The sequence below is a fragment of the Camellia sinensis genome, chromosome 10 (genome assembly GCF_055761805.1).
Source record: "Camellia sinensis isolate YWXY chromosome 10, ASM5576180v1, whole genome shotgun sequence".
Classification (NCBI taxonomy): domain Eukaryota; kingdom Viridiplantae; phylum Streptophyta; class Magnoliopsida; order Ericales; family Theaceae; genus Camellia; species Camellia sinensis.
Genome location: NC_138970.1, coordinates 13,359,319 through 13,375,208, shown reverse-complemented (window position 1 = coordinate 13,375,208; position 15,890 = coordinate 13,359,319). Strand labels below are relative to the sequence as shown.

The 15,890-nt window shown below is 27.9% G+C and overlaps 2 protein-coding genes across 2 annotated transcripts in view; both read right to left on the bottom strand.

Moving 5' to 3' along the window:
• LOC114271750 (glucan endo-1,3-beta-glucosidase, basic isoform) overlaps window positions 1–8,337 on the bottom strand; it is an 82,116-nt gene extending 73,779 nt beyond the window's left edge. The window contains exon 1 of the mRNA XM_082893207.1: window positions 8,280–8,337. Within this exon, the coding sequence (XP_082749333.1) occupies window positions 8,280–8,334 (55 nt within the window). The 5' untranslated portion in view covers window positions 8,335–8,337. The remainder of the gene's footprint in view (window positions 1–8,279) is intronic.
• LOC114271753 (glucan endo-1,3-beta-glucosidase, acidic) lies at window positions 1,426–15,677 on the bottom strand. The gene is made up of 2 exons (XM_028213380.2): window positions 15,526–15,677; window positions 1,426–2,546 (listed from the first exon to the last, which is right to left on the bottom strand). Exons 1-2 carry the CDS (start codon window positions 15,614–15,616, stop codon window positions 1,600–1,602), a joined length of 1,038 nt encoding a protein of 345 aa, XP_028069181.2. The 5' UTR covers window positions 15,617–15,677; the 3' UTR covers window positions 1,426–1,599.
• Between the last annotated feature and the right edge of the window lie 213 nt (window positions 15,678–15,890).

Genomic DNA, 15,890 nt, shown 5'->3' with positions numbered 1-15,890 from the left:
ATATTCAAATTCAAATAGTTTGAGGAGAGCAATTGTTGGGTTTAAAACATTAAGAAGATAAAGTGTAAATAGTCAATAATTTGTGGAGGTTTAATAGAATTTGCCCATTTATTTATTTTTTTCAAATGTTTGGTAGAGAGAGTCATTTTCATGAATTCAATGTAACATTAAATTTTGACTTTTTTCTATGTCCAGTTGGGCAGCCCAATTGGATCATCCAGTCCGACTTATTTAGGATCTATATTAGGTCTGTCTTGATATTCTAAAAACCTGGTGATTGTGTAGAACTTATCGAGCACTTTATTTTCGCAAAAAATTATATTGATCGGATATCAATAGTTACTTGATCAAATCACAATTTTGTCAACAAATTTTTTTTTTAAAATCATATTTTTCGTTGATAGAAATATAAATTGATTAAATGGCTATGGATATCCAACCAACGTAATTTTTTACAAAGATAAAGTACTTAATAAGTTCTACACATTGAACGGTCTGTGACGGCTTACAAAGATTCAATAGTACGGTCCAGTCCGATTAATCGATGAGCCTAGGCCATACAAATGATGTCTAGTGTCTCTTTCCAAATGTCACTACTAAGATAATGCAACTGATCCATTTTTTTTATTTTGGCAAAATTACTACTCCATTAATTTTTAATACATTTTTTTTCTTTTATTTTGTGTTTTTGTGTTGCTAACCCATTGGAGACCGAACAAACATGCACATTGGTTGTCATATGAAATTATCCCGTAAATTTTTCGATTTTAACTTTCATGATACATTGAGGACAATGCATCATTTAGGTTTAGGAGAGGAAATAATTATTTTGAGCTAAATGTTTTTGTTTACCGTAATGAATAAGTTGTTTTTGCCCAAAAAAATAAAAATAAAAATCAGTAAGTTGCTATTAAAAAAAAAAATATTGGTGCTCGTGGTGATATTTTATTCTATGCATTTAGTGGTTGTGCTAGTCGTGAATATAATAGCGTGGTTATATATTGACATGAATATTTCACCATAATTCAACTTCTATGTGACTACCATGTGATATTGTGGGTTCCCTTACGTTTTAGATGGGTTGGGTTTTATATGTATACGTAACATTTGTCATGCGAATTCATCTAGAAGATGAAAAAAAAAATTGATAAAATTAATTTGGTGATAAATATTATTGGAAAATGATTTGAAAAGGGAAAGGGAAAAGATAAGTGAAATGTGAATAAAATATATTTACATTTTACTTAATTCTATACACTTTTTTCCTTTCTTTTTCCAAATTCATTCTCAAATCCTCCATCAAAACACATTGTTAGATAAAATTCATGTGATCCCCCACAAAGTTAAATTTCACTACTTCATTTACTGAAGAGAAAGAACAAGAATTTCATTTGTCTGATGAACTAAACAGTCTATAAGGGATTATGATTCTTCATAAAAACAGCTTTATTTAGATTGTTCGCCTTCATATGGGCATTTTTCTTGGTACAAACATAATGTTTTGCTAGTGGAAGGAATTACAAGCAAACCTTATTTAAGACAGTGATAAATATTGACGTTTAGTGCCCTTATTTCCTTCATAAACTTCACTTGGTGTTCTTAATTGAAGTTGACAGGGTATTTAGGCTGTTTGTTTGGTAGAAAGAGTCCCCAATGTTTCTCAAGTTCCGGGTTCTTTTGATCCTCATTAAACATAGCAAAAATGTATGTTTCTATAGGCCTTCCTGGCTTTTTGGGGGTCCCTCCTTTCACATGCTGAATCAAATTGTTATTGTAGGTCCTTGCATTATCAATTGAGGTAGCAGTTCCACCAGCTGTAGGCCATCCACTCTCAGACACAACAATCTCCAAAGAGCCACCACCCGCCTTCTCAAGCGCCCAGTAAACAGCATCCAAGATAGCATCAAACAGATTTCTGTACCCAAGTGAGCCATCTCTCACCACAACCGAGGGAGCTGTGAATAGAGCGTAATCAAGACGAATGTCTTTGGTGTTGCCTACATAACTGAAATACGGGTACAAGTTAAGGAGCAATGGGGCACCATTGTTTGCCAGGAAACGAATGATTGGGTCAAGAAATGGTCGAATTTCAGCCTTAAAAGAGCCTTCTGATGGAGGAAAAGAGTTTGAAAGTAATCCAGCATGGATGGCAGTGGAAATTTTGATTTGGTTCCCAAGGCCAGCTGCAACAATAGCGGTGCGCACGTTTCGCATGGCGGGGAGAAGAAATGGCGCTGTGTTGGGATTTGATGGATCGACTTCATTCCCAACCGCGATGTACCTGAATTTGACATTGCCATAGTTTTTGACATTGTTTTGGACCCATGTATTTGCTTTGGCTTGGTTAGAAGCTAGTCTCCGGAGATCAGTGTTTGGAACACCGAGCATGAGCTCAATTTTGGAGCCTCTAAGGGCTTGGAGAGCAGCTTGGCTTGGGTCATAGAGTCGCATTCTTTGGATGCCTTTTTGCTTGTAAAGAGCTACAACATCTTGTTGAGATGGTAATCCGCCGCCGAGCATTCCATAGCAAACCCCTGTTTGGGCACCTGCAACATTATATGAATTAACAAAATAGTAAGAGTCATACTTTAGGTTTGTTTTGTACTATAATTGTGTTCTCAATCTTTGAATATATGGAAGTTGGGACTTTGAAAAATCATAGTATGGTTACCAATGTAAAGAAATAAACCAATTTTCTTGAGAATTTCATATTACAAATAGACAAATGAAATGATTATGACATATTAATTTTTGTAGGTACGAGTATTGGGTGGCACATAATTAGTTTCACAATACCCATATTGAAAACCGTTTTTGTATAATTCTTGTACTAGTGTTTCACCAGTGCTATGCACAGGTTGTGTTTATAATTATTTGTATATATATGAACTACGATTTTTAAATTTATTTATTTATTTATTTTTTGCACATAGAAAAAATAAATATAACAAATGTAGCATTTCTTCAATCAATTATTTTATGTTTGTTTTTATTCAAAATTTAAAAATAATGTATGGGCAAAATTTATAACTAAATTAAGGAAAAGTTTATTCCTAACAACATTTTTTTTTACTTCTATATATATATATTTTAAAAAATAAACATGAAAAAGGTAGTCAATATAATAATATACATTAAATAAAAAAATGTGATTAGCAATTATGCTTACATAAATTTACTATAGTTTTATTTTCAAATTAAAAAAAAAACTATTTTAAAAGCATTTTATTTAGCTAGTACTAAATAGAATTTTCATAATAAAAAGAAAAGTTATAATTTTGTTGCAAATATTCAAATGTCTATTGTTAAATATTCTATTCTACTTGCTTGTTTGTTTACTTGCTTGCTTTGAGAGTTTTGATCTTTGATCTTTACTTCACATTCATCATATTGTTTTATTTATTTTTCTACTTCTTACTTGATTTTCGCATGATACTTCTTTCATAATGCATATTCGAGTGTATTAGTGAAAATATTATACACTTAAAATGCACAAAATTACAATATATAGGGAAAAAAAAGAAGTAAGTAATTGTCCAAAACTAAAACTACTTTAAGAAAAAATAAAAAATAAATACAAAAATGAAATTGTTTGAAATAGAAAATGATTTACTTATTTATTTATTAATTTTTAAAAATGAACTGTTACAAAAAACAAAGAAAACTATATAAAAAAAAGTACAGAAACCAAACATAAAATATAATCACTACTACAAAAACAGATAAAGATCACACTTTTTTTGTGTGATGTATGTTATTTAATCACATCTTTTAAGTTTTATTAAAGTGTGATATTTGTGAGTGTGATTAAAAGGGGTCATTTTTAATCACACTTGTGATTAATAACATTTAGATCACACCTTTTAAGTGTAATTAAAAATATTTAGATCACACATTTTAAGTGTGATTAATAACATTTAGATGTGAAAAAAAAAATATTACACTTACTAACTTCTCATTTGCTCTTGTGGAAATTCGAACCATCAACCTTCTCACACCATAAACCTTATACAACACACTCTTTCCACTACACCTCTATAACACCATATGATTATATATGCAATATATATTATTTATATAGTACATAGACCCGTATTAATATAAAAGTATATATATAAAGATAATTATTTTTTATTGAACATAATTTATGTAAAAATAAATTATTTACTAGAAAAAAAAAGAGAGACCACTTTTGGCTACTAAACATAATTTTTGTCGCCAATTCTATACTTTTGGCTACTAATTATTTTTTAGTCGTTAAAAAAATTAATTCTCAAGCTAAAATTACTACTTTTGGCGACTAAACTTCTTTTTGGTCGCCAAAAAGCCTCACTTTTGGCTATTAAACATCTTTTTAGTCTCCCAATGCCTCAGTTTTGGCTACTAAATTTTTTTTAGTCGCCAAAAAATCTCACTTTTGGCTACTAAAATTTTTTTAACTGGTAAAAGCCTCACTTTTGGCCACCAAACATCTTTTTAGTCACCCAATACCTCACTTTTGGCTACTAATTTTTTTTTAGTCCCCAAAAATCTTTACTTTTGGCTACTAAATTTTTTTAGTCGCCAAAAATCTTTACTTTTGGCTACTAATGTTTTTTAGTCGCCAAAACCTATACTTTCAGTGACCAAATGTGCTTTTTTAGTCGCCAAAGATGTTTTTTTCTTGTAGTGGAGTGTGATTAAAAAGTAGTAATGTATATATAATCACACTTTAATTAGAATGTGTGATTAAAAAATATATATATAATCACACTTATTTAAAAAGTGTGATTAAAAAGTAGTAATGTATATATAATCACACTTTAATTAGAAGGTGTGATTAAAAAATATATAAATAATCACACTTTAATTAGAAGGTGTGATTAAAAAATATATAAATAATCACACTTTAATTAGAATGTGTGATTAAAAAATATATATCTAATCACACTTATTTCAAAAGTGTGATTAAAAAGTAGTAGTGTATATATAATCACACTTTAATTAGAATGTGTGATTAAAAAAATATATATATATATAATCACTTAATTGAAAAGTGACATAAAAAATAAATATTATCACACTCAATCAAATTAAGTGTGATTAAAATATCAATTTAATTTTTTTTGTCACACTTCCAATAAAAGTGATATATTTTTTTTTTGTCAAAGTGTGATCTTTAACTATTTTTGTAGTAGTGAATACAAAGAATAAATGAATTATAGGATTTTCAAGAAGTGAGACTCACAAATAAATTTTGTAAAATCTTGTCTATTCATGTACTTTTGTGTTTATTTATTTATTTTTTATATTTTTAATCCCGAGAATGACATTGAAATAGTTTACACTTCTTGTATTAGGTCTATCTAACAGTTTTAGCAAACACAAATGTAATAAATTTCATAACACAAAAATAAAAGTAACGTCCAATGATGATGTAAAAGCACACCTAACGTTTTAATTGGAGGTATAACCAGATAAATCGCCATAGAAAAGGAAGACAACATTTATTTTTCATCACAACAATTACATATCTCAATGTATAATTTTAATGTCGCTCACTCTTCTATATGTTCAATTCTCTATCAATATTAAAATGAATGCATGAACAAAAAAAAAAAAAAAAATTGAGAAGACAAAGAGATGTGGTTTGAGATATTTCAATTGCTGAATTTTGTTAATTAATAGTTATTAGGCTTCAATGGTCGGGTTTCTAATATTTGTTATCCATTAAAGTTGAGTTCTTTGATTTCATCTATGTTCACTTGATAATTTGAGAGTGGACACGTGTCAAGCTTTTACACAAACACTTGGCATAATTTTTGAGCATTGTTAATGAAATGCATAGTGTAATTTTTTTTTTCGCAATTGCAACCTGTTATTTTTTAATAAGAATTTATATTTATTTTTAGATATTTTTTTAATATACAAATTATTTTTTTTAATTTATATATATATATATATATATAAACTCATTACTAAACATAGTGTATGAGAGAAGTTAAAAAATGTGCGGTAGTAGGTATGGAAGAGGTAAAAAATGCTTGAGAAATTTACCCAAAACCCCTTTATTGAATATTTGTTTAGTGAAAATGACAGCCCAATTTATTTTGTTTCATAAACACCTGAGGAGAAAAACACATAATTGAGTATGGATAAAGTAAAATATATATTTTTTTTCTTGGACAATATTGTCAGAGTAACATGTTACTGTCAGACAAAGTAACATGCTACTGTGAGATAGAGTAACATATTACTGTCAAACAGATTAACATGTTACTGTTATAGTTTACATCAATTTCAAAAGTAATATTTTTTTTTATAAAATTTTTTATAGTCAACATGGATCTTAGTTGATAGATCTTGATGAGAGAATTTTAAAAATGCTAATTTTATTACAAACTGACATCTACATAAAAAGTTATATTATATTAAAGTTTAATATTTTGATAATAATCATATGTGTTTGAATTTTCAAGGAATTTTGTTTATACTGGTTTTTAATGCATTAAACTTTAATTATGAGGGGGTTTTAACCAAATCTCCCAAAAGGCATGGGGATTGGGAGAAATTAATAAATGTTGAGTTTTTGTTTTTTTTTTAAATCAAAAAATTAGAAAATTAGGATTGAGATATTAGAACTCCCATAAGGTTTGTGGGTTAAAAACCCCATTTTCCTTATATAATACTAGCCTATCACTCGTGCTATGTACGGGATAATTATAGATATTTATATTTATTTTAGATTTTTTTTAATATTTAAATTATGCTTTTAAGATTTTTTATAAAAATAATTTAACAATCTTATCACTAGCTATAGTGTATGGGAGAAGTTGAAAAGGGTACTGCAGTAATTATACACGGATTGTATCTATAAGTATTTGTATGAGGTAATTTTAAATGCTAATTAGGGGATTGTATCAATAAATGTAAGTATGTGGAAAGGCACATGGATTGAAAAAAGTTAATAAATACTGATCAGGAAATTTTGACCAAATCAATAAATGCTGAGTTTTTTTTTTTAAATAAAAAATTTAGAAAATTCAGATTGGGATATTGAAACTCCCACAGGCCTTAGGGGTTAAAAATCTCATTTTGCTTAATATATAGTATAGATATAGATATAGATAATATAATATAGATAGATAGATGTGTTGAAATTTTCAAGAAATTTTGTTTATGCTGGTCTTTAATGCATTAAAGTTTAATTATTAGGGGGTTTTGACCAAATCTCCCAAAAGGCATGGAGATTGGGAGAAATTAATAAATACTGAGCCTTTTTTTTTTAATCAAAAAATTAGAAAATTAGGATTGGAATATTGGAGCTCCCACAAGCCTTGGGGTTAAAAACTCCCTTTTGCTTAATATATAGTATAGATATAGATATAGATTAGCAAAATAATCAAATAGTGATCAGAATCTTTACATATCTTTAAAAGGGTTAAAAGGGTTTATGTGATGTAAGACTCCCCCTCTCTCTCAAACTAAATCCTCCCTATACCAAAAAAATAATAATAATCACCTTAGTTTTGGTTGATTTTTTGAAAATTAAGTTATTTTTTTTTCATATTTTTTTGTTTCTAGTTATTTTTTTTAATATTTTGAATAATTTTTTTTTTTTAATTTCTAAATGCACATAACTTAGATATACTAAAAAAGTAAAATATATGTGAAAAAATATGTGAAAAATTTAATAACTATAAAAATTTATTGAATTTATATATATATATATATATATATTTGATATTTGATGACCTTTTTAAAGAATTTTTTTTTCATAAATAGTATACTTTTTAAGTGTGTTTAGGTTAAGTGTATCTGAAAAATAAAAAAAATTTTAAAATATAAAATTTTGTGAAAAACAAAAAATTTAATTTTAAGGTAAATAAATTTTTTTTTTAAAAAATCAACAATATCTAATGATCATTATTATTATCGGCTTTTTCCCCACAAATTTTTTTATTTTTTATTTAAAAATCCTTCAATAGAAACAAATATTTAGCGTAATCATGATACTATTTAGCTATTTTTCAGTAATTTAATTATATGGGGTTGTTTTCCATAATATAAATAAGTACACTTTTTAATTTTTTATAAAAAGATGTATAAAAAAACAGAGAGGTAATGTAACCCCCTCCAACAAAAAAAAAAAAAAAAAAAAGTGTGCTGATATCGAACTTCTCAAACAACCTTATAGTTTCCACAACGTTAATATAAAATTTTTCATCCTACATTGCGATACTTGAGAAAAATTTGTTAAAGAAAGAGAAAGACAGAGAGAGGGGTATGGAGAGTGAGACCTGTTAGGTCCAAGGTAGCCATTAATACCCCAAGGAGAAGCATTGCAGCAATCATGAAAGATATTTTACCAGAAAAATGTTACTTATACATGGAGAAGATAAAGAAACAAAGCTAAGACAATATGCAAATGTGTTGCAAAAACACTATGAACTTGGTTCATTTTATAGAGATGAAGAGGCTTTGATCTTGAGGTCTTAATTAATGAAAGTTCCCACCACACTACTTCCAAGTTAATCAATTCCATGGAAGGTTGCTTGGGATGTTCTAAATAAGTGTACTTTTTGACTTTTTATGAAATATGGGATGAGTTTGAAATGATGTGGTAGAGAAGTGATGTGACTTAAATAAGATGATGTGACTTAAATAGGATAGTGACTTTTTGACTTTTTGACATTTTTTGAAGATGTCAAACTTAGCCTTAATCTAGCAAGAAAATTCCAAAAAAAAAAAACCAATTGCAACATCATTTGTCTTCTTCTTGAGTTGTACCAAAATTTTAAAAAGTCAAAGGTAGTGTTTGATAGAATTTTAGAATTATGACTTGAGAATAGAGTTGTATTTTGAGTTTGTGAGTTTTGGAATTATGATTTGCGTGTGGCAAAATTTGTTTGATTATGAATTTTGAATTGAGCTTGAAATGAATGATGTGACATATGATATTTGATTCAAAAATTTACTATTCATAACCAAACACACAATCCAAGATTCTATTCAAAACTCATAAAAAAAATTTAAAAATTTTGAAAATATTTTGTATTTAAAATATAAAAATAAAAGGCACAAAAAAAAAAAAATCAAACACTGTTTCGGTCAATCTGCTGGACCTCCGGGGGCAGTGGTGGGGACACAATTTTGGCTCAAAGGGGGCACCATTGAGTTGAAATCTTAAAAAAATCACAATCAAACTATCTAATTTTTATTTGATGGTAGGAATAAAAAGCACCATAATGCAAATGTTATATTTAAAAATAAGCTCGAGCTAATCAATCGTAATCATTTTTTGTTATTACTTTGATTTTATATATGATGATCATATGGTTTGAAAAATAATTACATGTCTCATGAAATATGAAAACGAAATTATATTAAGTTGAACACACAAAACAGAGGTAGATGGGAATAAAAAAGAAAAGAAATGAGAGAGAAGATGAATAAATAATACAAAGACACTGGTATATATATCACTTGTTTTTTTTTACAATTTTGAATCATTGAATTACATAGTAATATATTATTAGTTGTTGTTAATTGTGTAATAAGTATTTCTACACAAAGAAACTAATTATGAGTATTCATATAATAGGTGATATAACAAAAAATTCAATGACACATAATATTTCTCTAATATAAAAAATTGGTGACACATAGTAATATATTAAACAAGTTTTTCGTCATTATCAATTACAATATTGAAAATTTTTACAAAAATATTTCATATAAGTTTTTACGATTGACTTCAAGAAAGATTAAAAAAAAAAAAACCAATATTATTTGTAACTAGTGTATTATGGACAATATTAAAAAAAAGTCATAGATATAAGTTTTAAAATAAATTATATAATGATAAAGTAATTTTTTATATACAAAATTTGAGTAAAAATTCAATATAATAGTAATACCACGTCATCATTGACATGTGATGTCACCAATCAATAATAAAGAAACACATGGAGGATAAACTCCACATGTGAAATGCAATTAATAATCCAATAAATTTCATATCTTCATTGAGATTAATTATATTTGCATGTCAATAATGATAGATATCACCATTATATTGAAATTTTTATAGATGATAATCTGACTTATCATAATCTCTTTATTTTCAATCAAAAGAACCATTATTGTTCTCATAATTTTAAAAATGTCATTGGCATTTCACTCTAAATAATATTTTTATAATTTTTTTTATTTAAAATATTTTCTTTATGTTTGAAAAAAAAAAAATCCAAAACCCAAGGGGGTACGTGACCCTCTAGGCCCTATATGCCTCTGCCACTGTCCGAGGAGTTGACCGGATAGACGTGTTTTGAAAAGTGGGTGTAGAATCAATTTTTGAAAACGCTAATCAAACAGTACACTCAAACCAAGGAGTGGAACTAGGATTCCAGAGCTCTACCAAATAGAGCCAATTTTTTTTTTTTTTTTGAGCTTCATTTGGCGAAGGCTAAAAAGTTAATTTATTTACTAAAAAATCTCATTTTACTAAATAAACAAGTCATTTGGCAAACTCATTTCTTCGCAAAATATTACCTTCATTCACTTTAAAAGCTACTCAAAAAAGCCAGTAAATATATGTCAAACAAACAAGTTAGCATATTTAGCATTTATATTTTTGTAAGCTTATTTTTGACAAATAGACTAGTAAAGTTCCAAAGAAAGTAATGACTTCATAAACCGAGTCTAGTAGCCGCCTCTATAGATAAAGGTGAAGCTATTAAGGGACGAAAAATAGCACACGTCTCTTCTCGACTTCCAAGAAGTTAATTTAAGTTAAAGTTTGAAAATCTTATCAATTTTTTTTTTGTTCTAAAATTATATATATCCTTTATATTTTTTTCATTCTTCTAACAAATTAAGAAAATGTATCTTTTTATTATGTGTATGTAATTGATATCTTTCTTTTCATTTCATATTATTTAAGAGTTGTACATTTTAAAATATTAAGATGATTTTATTGGAGAAATATGTAGTGATATGAGAGTTTTGAAATATTAATGATTGATTTTGTTTTATCAAATTAAACTTTATGTTCCAAACCGACTAAATCTAATAATTTATCTCGCTCAATTAAAATCATACTCCACCACTATATATATTGATATATAGTTAAATGTGTATGCATAGTGAATTTATCTAGGTGGGTGTAGGAGTGTAAAAATGGCCTACGGCTCGTAGGCGGTCCGAAACTCGCCCACAGCCCAGAGTGGCCTCGACCTGTTTAGGCCCGAGCCCAGCCCGAGACCCTGGGCTTGGGCCATTATTTTGAAGCTCGGCTTGTCCTGGTTTGACCCAAAAAATTTCGGGCCTTGCGGGCGGCCTAGCCCATCCGACCCCTCTCCACTAATGGTCAAATTTCAAAAAAAATAAATAAAAAGCAACTTGCAATGGTTAAATAATTAAAAAAATAAAAGCTTGATCTTGCAAAAAACAAAAAAAAAAAAACACAAAAACGCCACAACAGTCATTTCCTTACACTAAATTGAAAAAAGAAAAAAAGGTCCACTGGCCAGCTCGCCTACCTATCGCTTGCTAGGCTAGCCAGTAGCCCAGGCTAGGCTACCTTACCCCCTGTGCTAGCTAGTAGTGCTAGTATGCTATCATCATTGCTATGAATGAATATATATATAAAAAAATAATATATATATATATATATATTTAATAAATTTACTTTAACCTTTCAAACTACTATAAATATCCATCATTTTTCAAAATAAATCTCACAAATACTTATCTCTTAAACTATCTCAATCTCTCTTAAACTTTCAATCTCTCTCAACTCTCAATTAATTTTGAAGTGTCATCCCTAAGTAGAAATTGCAATTGTATAAGAAAAAACTTTTATCAGAAGAAGCTAACTTCTGTATTGCATTCGCTAGTCGATAACATTAATTAGTTTAATTAAATTTATTAGCTATTCATTTTTGTTTTTAGTAATTATTTGTGAACATCTATTAATTATTATTTTTTATTCATTGTATTTACACATAATTTGAATTAATTGTTAGTTCTTATATATTATTTTACTTACATTACTATAGATCCTAATATTCCTAATGTTTATGTCGAGGTTGATACATATAGTATATAACATGAATATGTTGATTCTCCTTCTAATATCTCTCTTTCAACAGTTGGGTCATCATCTAATGGCACAACTAGTAGTGTTTGGAAACATTTTGAAGAAATATCTATAAATAATCCCGATAGTACAATTACATTTAAAGCAAAATATAAATATTGTGCACATTTACTTAGTGTTGCATCTGTAGGGGATACTAGTCATCTAAAAAGGCATGCTAACAAACATTTATAAGTCAACAACCTAATATTAGAAGTCAAATGCAATTAGGGGCTTCATCAACTGGTAATTTGCAAATATTTTCATATGATCCTATATGTGTACAAAATTCTGTAATTGATTATATTAAAAAGAATAACCTTTTACTACTAGTGAATGTCTTGATTTTATCAAAATGATTCACGAAAGTTTTGCACTGTAATATTAAAGTTTTTCAAGAAATACTACTAGAAGTAAGATTTTAAAGAAATTTGATGGTGTTAAAATTGAATTATTTGACATCTTAAAAAAATTAAATGAAAGAGTTTGTTTAACATCTGATTTGTAATCAAATAATGATTTAGAATATTAATAAATCACTGTACATTTTATTGATAATGATTGAAAATTAAAGAAAATAATTATTTCATTTAAATTAGTTGAACTTTTATACATTGGTCATTCGCTTGGTGTAGAAATAATAAATGTATTATATGAGTGGAATTTACAAAATAAAATATTTATAATTAGTTTAGATAATACAGCATATTACAATCAAACTGTAACCCATTTAAAATCAACTTTACAATTACTTATTGATGGTGATTTATTTCATGTTTGTTGTTGTGTTCATATTTTAAACTTGATTGTTAAAAAAATTATGCGTGTATACAAAACTTCTGTACTTGTAATAAAAAATGCATTTGTTACTATTATATCTTCTACTAATAAAATTTCGAAATATAGAAAAATTTGTTAACGAGAAAATATATCATTTACAAAATTAATTTTAGATATAGATAGTAGGTGGAATTTAACGTATAATATGTTAAAAAGAGCTTGTAAACAAAGAAAAGTAAAATAGATTTATTTTTTGCAACAACATCAATAGAAGGAGTACTGACTCCCACATAACTTAATTGGCATTAAGTATCCTTGTATAAAGATTTTTTTAAAGTTTTTGATATTTCAACAAAATTATTTTCTTATATATATATATATTCCTAGTTCACCATTTGTTTTACATATGCTAACATAAATAATTAAAGTTTTCGTAAAATATGTAACCATTATTACTTCAATGAAAACAAAATTTGATATTTTTTTTTGATATTTTGCCTCATCTTTTAGGTTTAGACATAATAATTGATCCTAGGTGTAAAAAAATTAGTTTACAAGAATTTTTAGAATGTATTTTTGTTTATCAAACACAGTTTGTCCTTATTATGCAAACATGCAACAGATTATTTGAAGAATACATGACAGCTACATCTGTAAATACACTTACACACACTACACTAGCAGTCTTATCTCAAGGCGGGAGATTAAGTATTTTTTCAGCAATAAAAAGTAGAAGAATATCTCAACATACAAGCTTAAGTAGTTCTGAACTACAACGTTATTTGGAAAGCCATTTAGTGGATGATTCTGATGATTTTGACATTTTGGAACAGTGGAAACAAAATGAAACTATATGGCCTATGATTTCACAAATGGCCCGTGATATGCTAACCGTTCCTATTTTTACAGTTACTTCGGAAACAACTTTTAGTGCAGGTGGACGAGTGCTAAGCGATTACTGGAGCAGGCTTTCACCCCAAAATGATTGAGGCACTGATGATATCCAGAGATTATATGCATGCGCTTATAAGAACACAAAAATTATAGTGAAAGGGAGCAAATTCAAAATGATTTGGATGACACATCCTCGGGTAACGCGATTGAAATGTCTGTCTCTTTCGATGATTGATTAACAATTTATTTTTTACTATTTCATTTCATTTCATTTTGTTTATTTATTTTTTGTATTAGATTATTGAGGTGGAGTATAATGCAAATGATTGGTAGGCTAGTAGGTGCCGACTTAGTTGAGATGTACTTGACTTATAGTGATGCAATTGCTCTATCAATATCAATAATCTACACCTATTTTATTTAATAATATGAATTTTTGTAATATTTTATTTCATTTTGAAATAAAAATTATTCATTCAATAAATGTTATATAATTAATTTAATATTGTAATATTGAAAGTTTCATTTTCATACATATAAAATTATTCATTTCAAAAGAAAAAAATTACATAATTGCATTTTTTTTAGTTATAAATTCATTAAAAAAAATAAGTCATACATAATTAAATTTAAATACCACTATGAAACATAATCAAACAAAATATCTCATAAATCTGAAATAAAATACTATATTATAATTTTTCTTTTATTTTTTATTTCTAATAAATAATTTACATAAATAATGTATTTATTGTTTTTTTTTTTAAAAAAAAGGCTCGCCTGGGCCTAACCCGCAACCTGAGCCCATGCCTGCAGCCCTAGGCCCTATTATGAACGGGCTCGGGCTTGGGTCTGGGCTCCACATTTTGACCCATGAGTTGGCCCGACTTGCTAAAAAAGCGGAAGCCTGTGAGGCCAGCTTGGACTGGACCGGGCCCTGGTTACATCCTAGTTAGGTGTATATGCCATCACTTTGTTTGTTGTGCTTGGTTTGCAATGCAGTTAGATTTTTTTAGGTGAACTTTCCGATTTGTAGCACTACTATCAAAAACATTTCACGTGATCGGCCTACTTAGAATTTCCAAGTAAATGAAACCACACAACGAAACACATTTATTGGGCGTACTATATTAACGGGGTTAACGAAATTTGAATCCAGATTCAATCAATTTTTTCAAAATATATAAACTAACAATAAAATAATTAAATATCAAGTTAAACCGAACTTGGGTGAAGAAAAAAATGAGAGATGAGAAAAATGGACTCAGGCAAAGACTTGATCCACTATTTAAATTTTTTTTTTAAAAAAAAGGTAAATAAAACTTTAAAAAAAAAATCAACAATATCTAATGATCATTATTGTTATTGGCTTTTCCCCGTATGCCCCTTAATTTTTTAATTTTTTATTTAGAAATCCTACAATAGAAACAAATATTTAGTGTAATCATGATACTATTTAGCTATTTTTCATTAATTTAATTATGTGGGATTGTTTGGAATGATATAAATAAGTACACATTTTAATTTTTTATGAAAAGATGTGCAGAAAAATAGAGAGGTAACGTAAAAAAAAAAAAAAAAAAAAAAAAAAGTGCTAATATCAAACTTCTCAAACAACCTTATAGTCTCCTCCACTACCTTAATATAAAAATTTTCATCCTACATTGAGATACATGAGAACAATTTGTTAAAGAAGAGAAAGACACAGAGAGGGGTGTGGAGAGTGAGACCTGTTAGGTGCAAGGTAGCCATTAATACCCCAAGGAGAAGCACTGTAGCAATCATGGAAGGCATTTTACCAGAAAAATGCAACTTATACATGGAGATAAAGAAACAAAGCTAAGACAATATGGAAATGTGTTGCAAAAACACTATGAACTTGGTTCATTTTATTGAGATGAAGAGGCTTTGACCTTGAGGTCTCAATTAATGAAAGTCCCCACCACACTACCAAATTAATCAATTCCATGGAAATTTAATCTAGCAAGAAAATTTCACAAAATACACCAATTGCAACATCATTTAATGTCCTCTTCTGGAGTTGTAACAAAATTTTGAAAAGTCAATTTTTTATTTTTTATTTTTATTTTTTTCA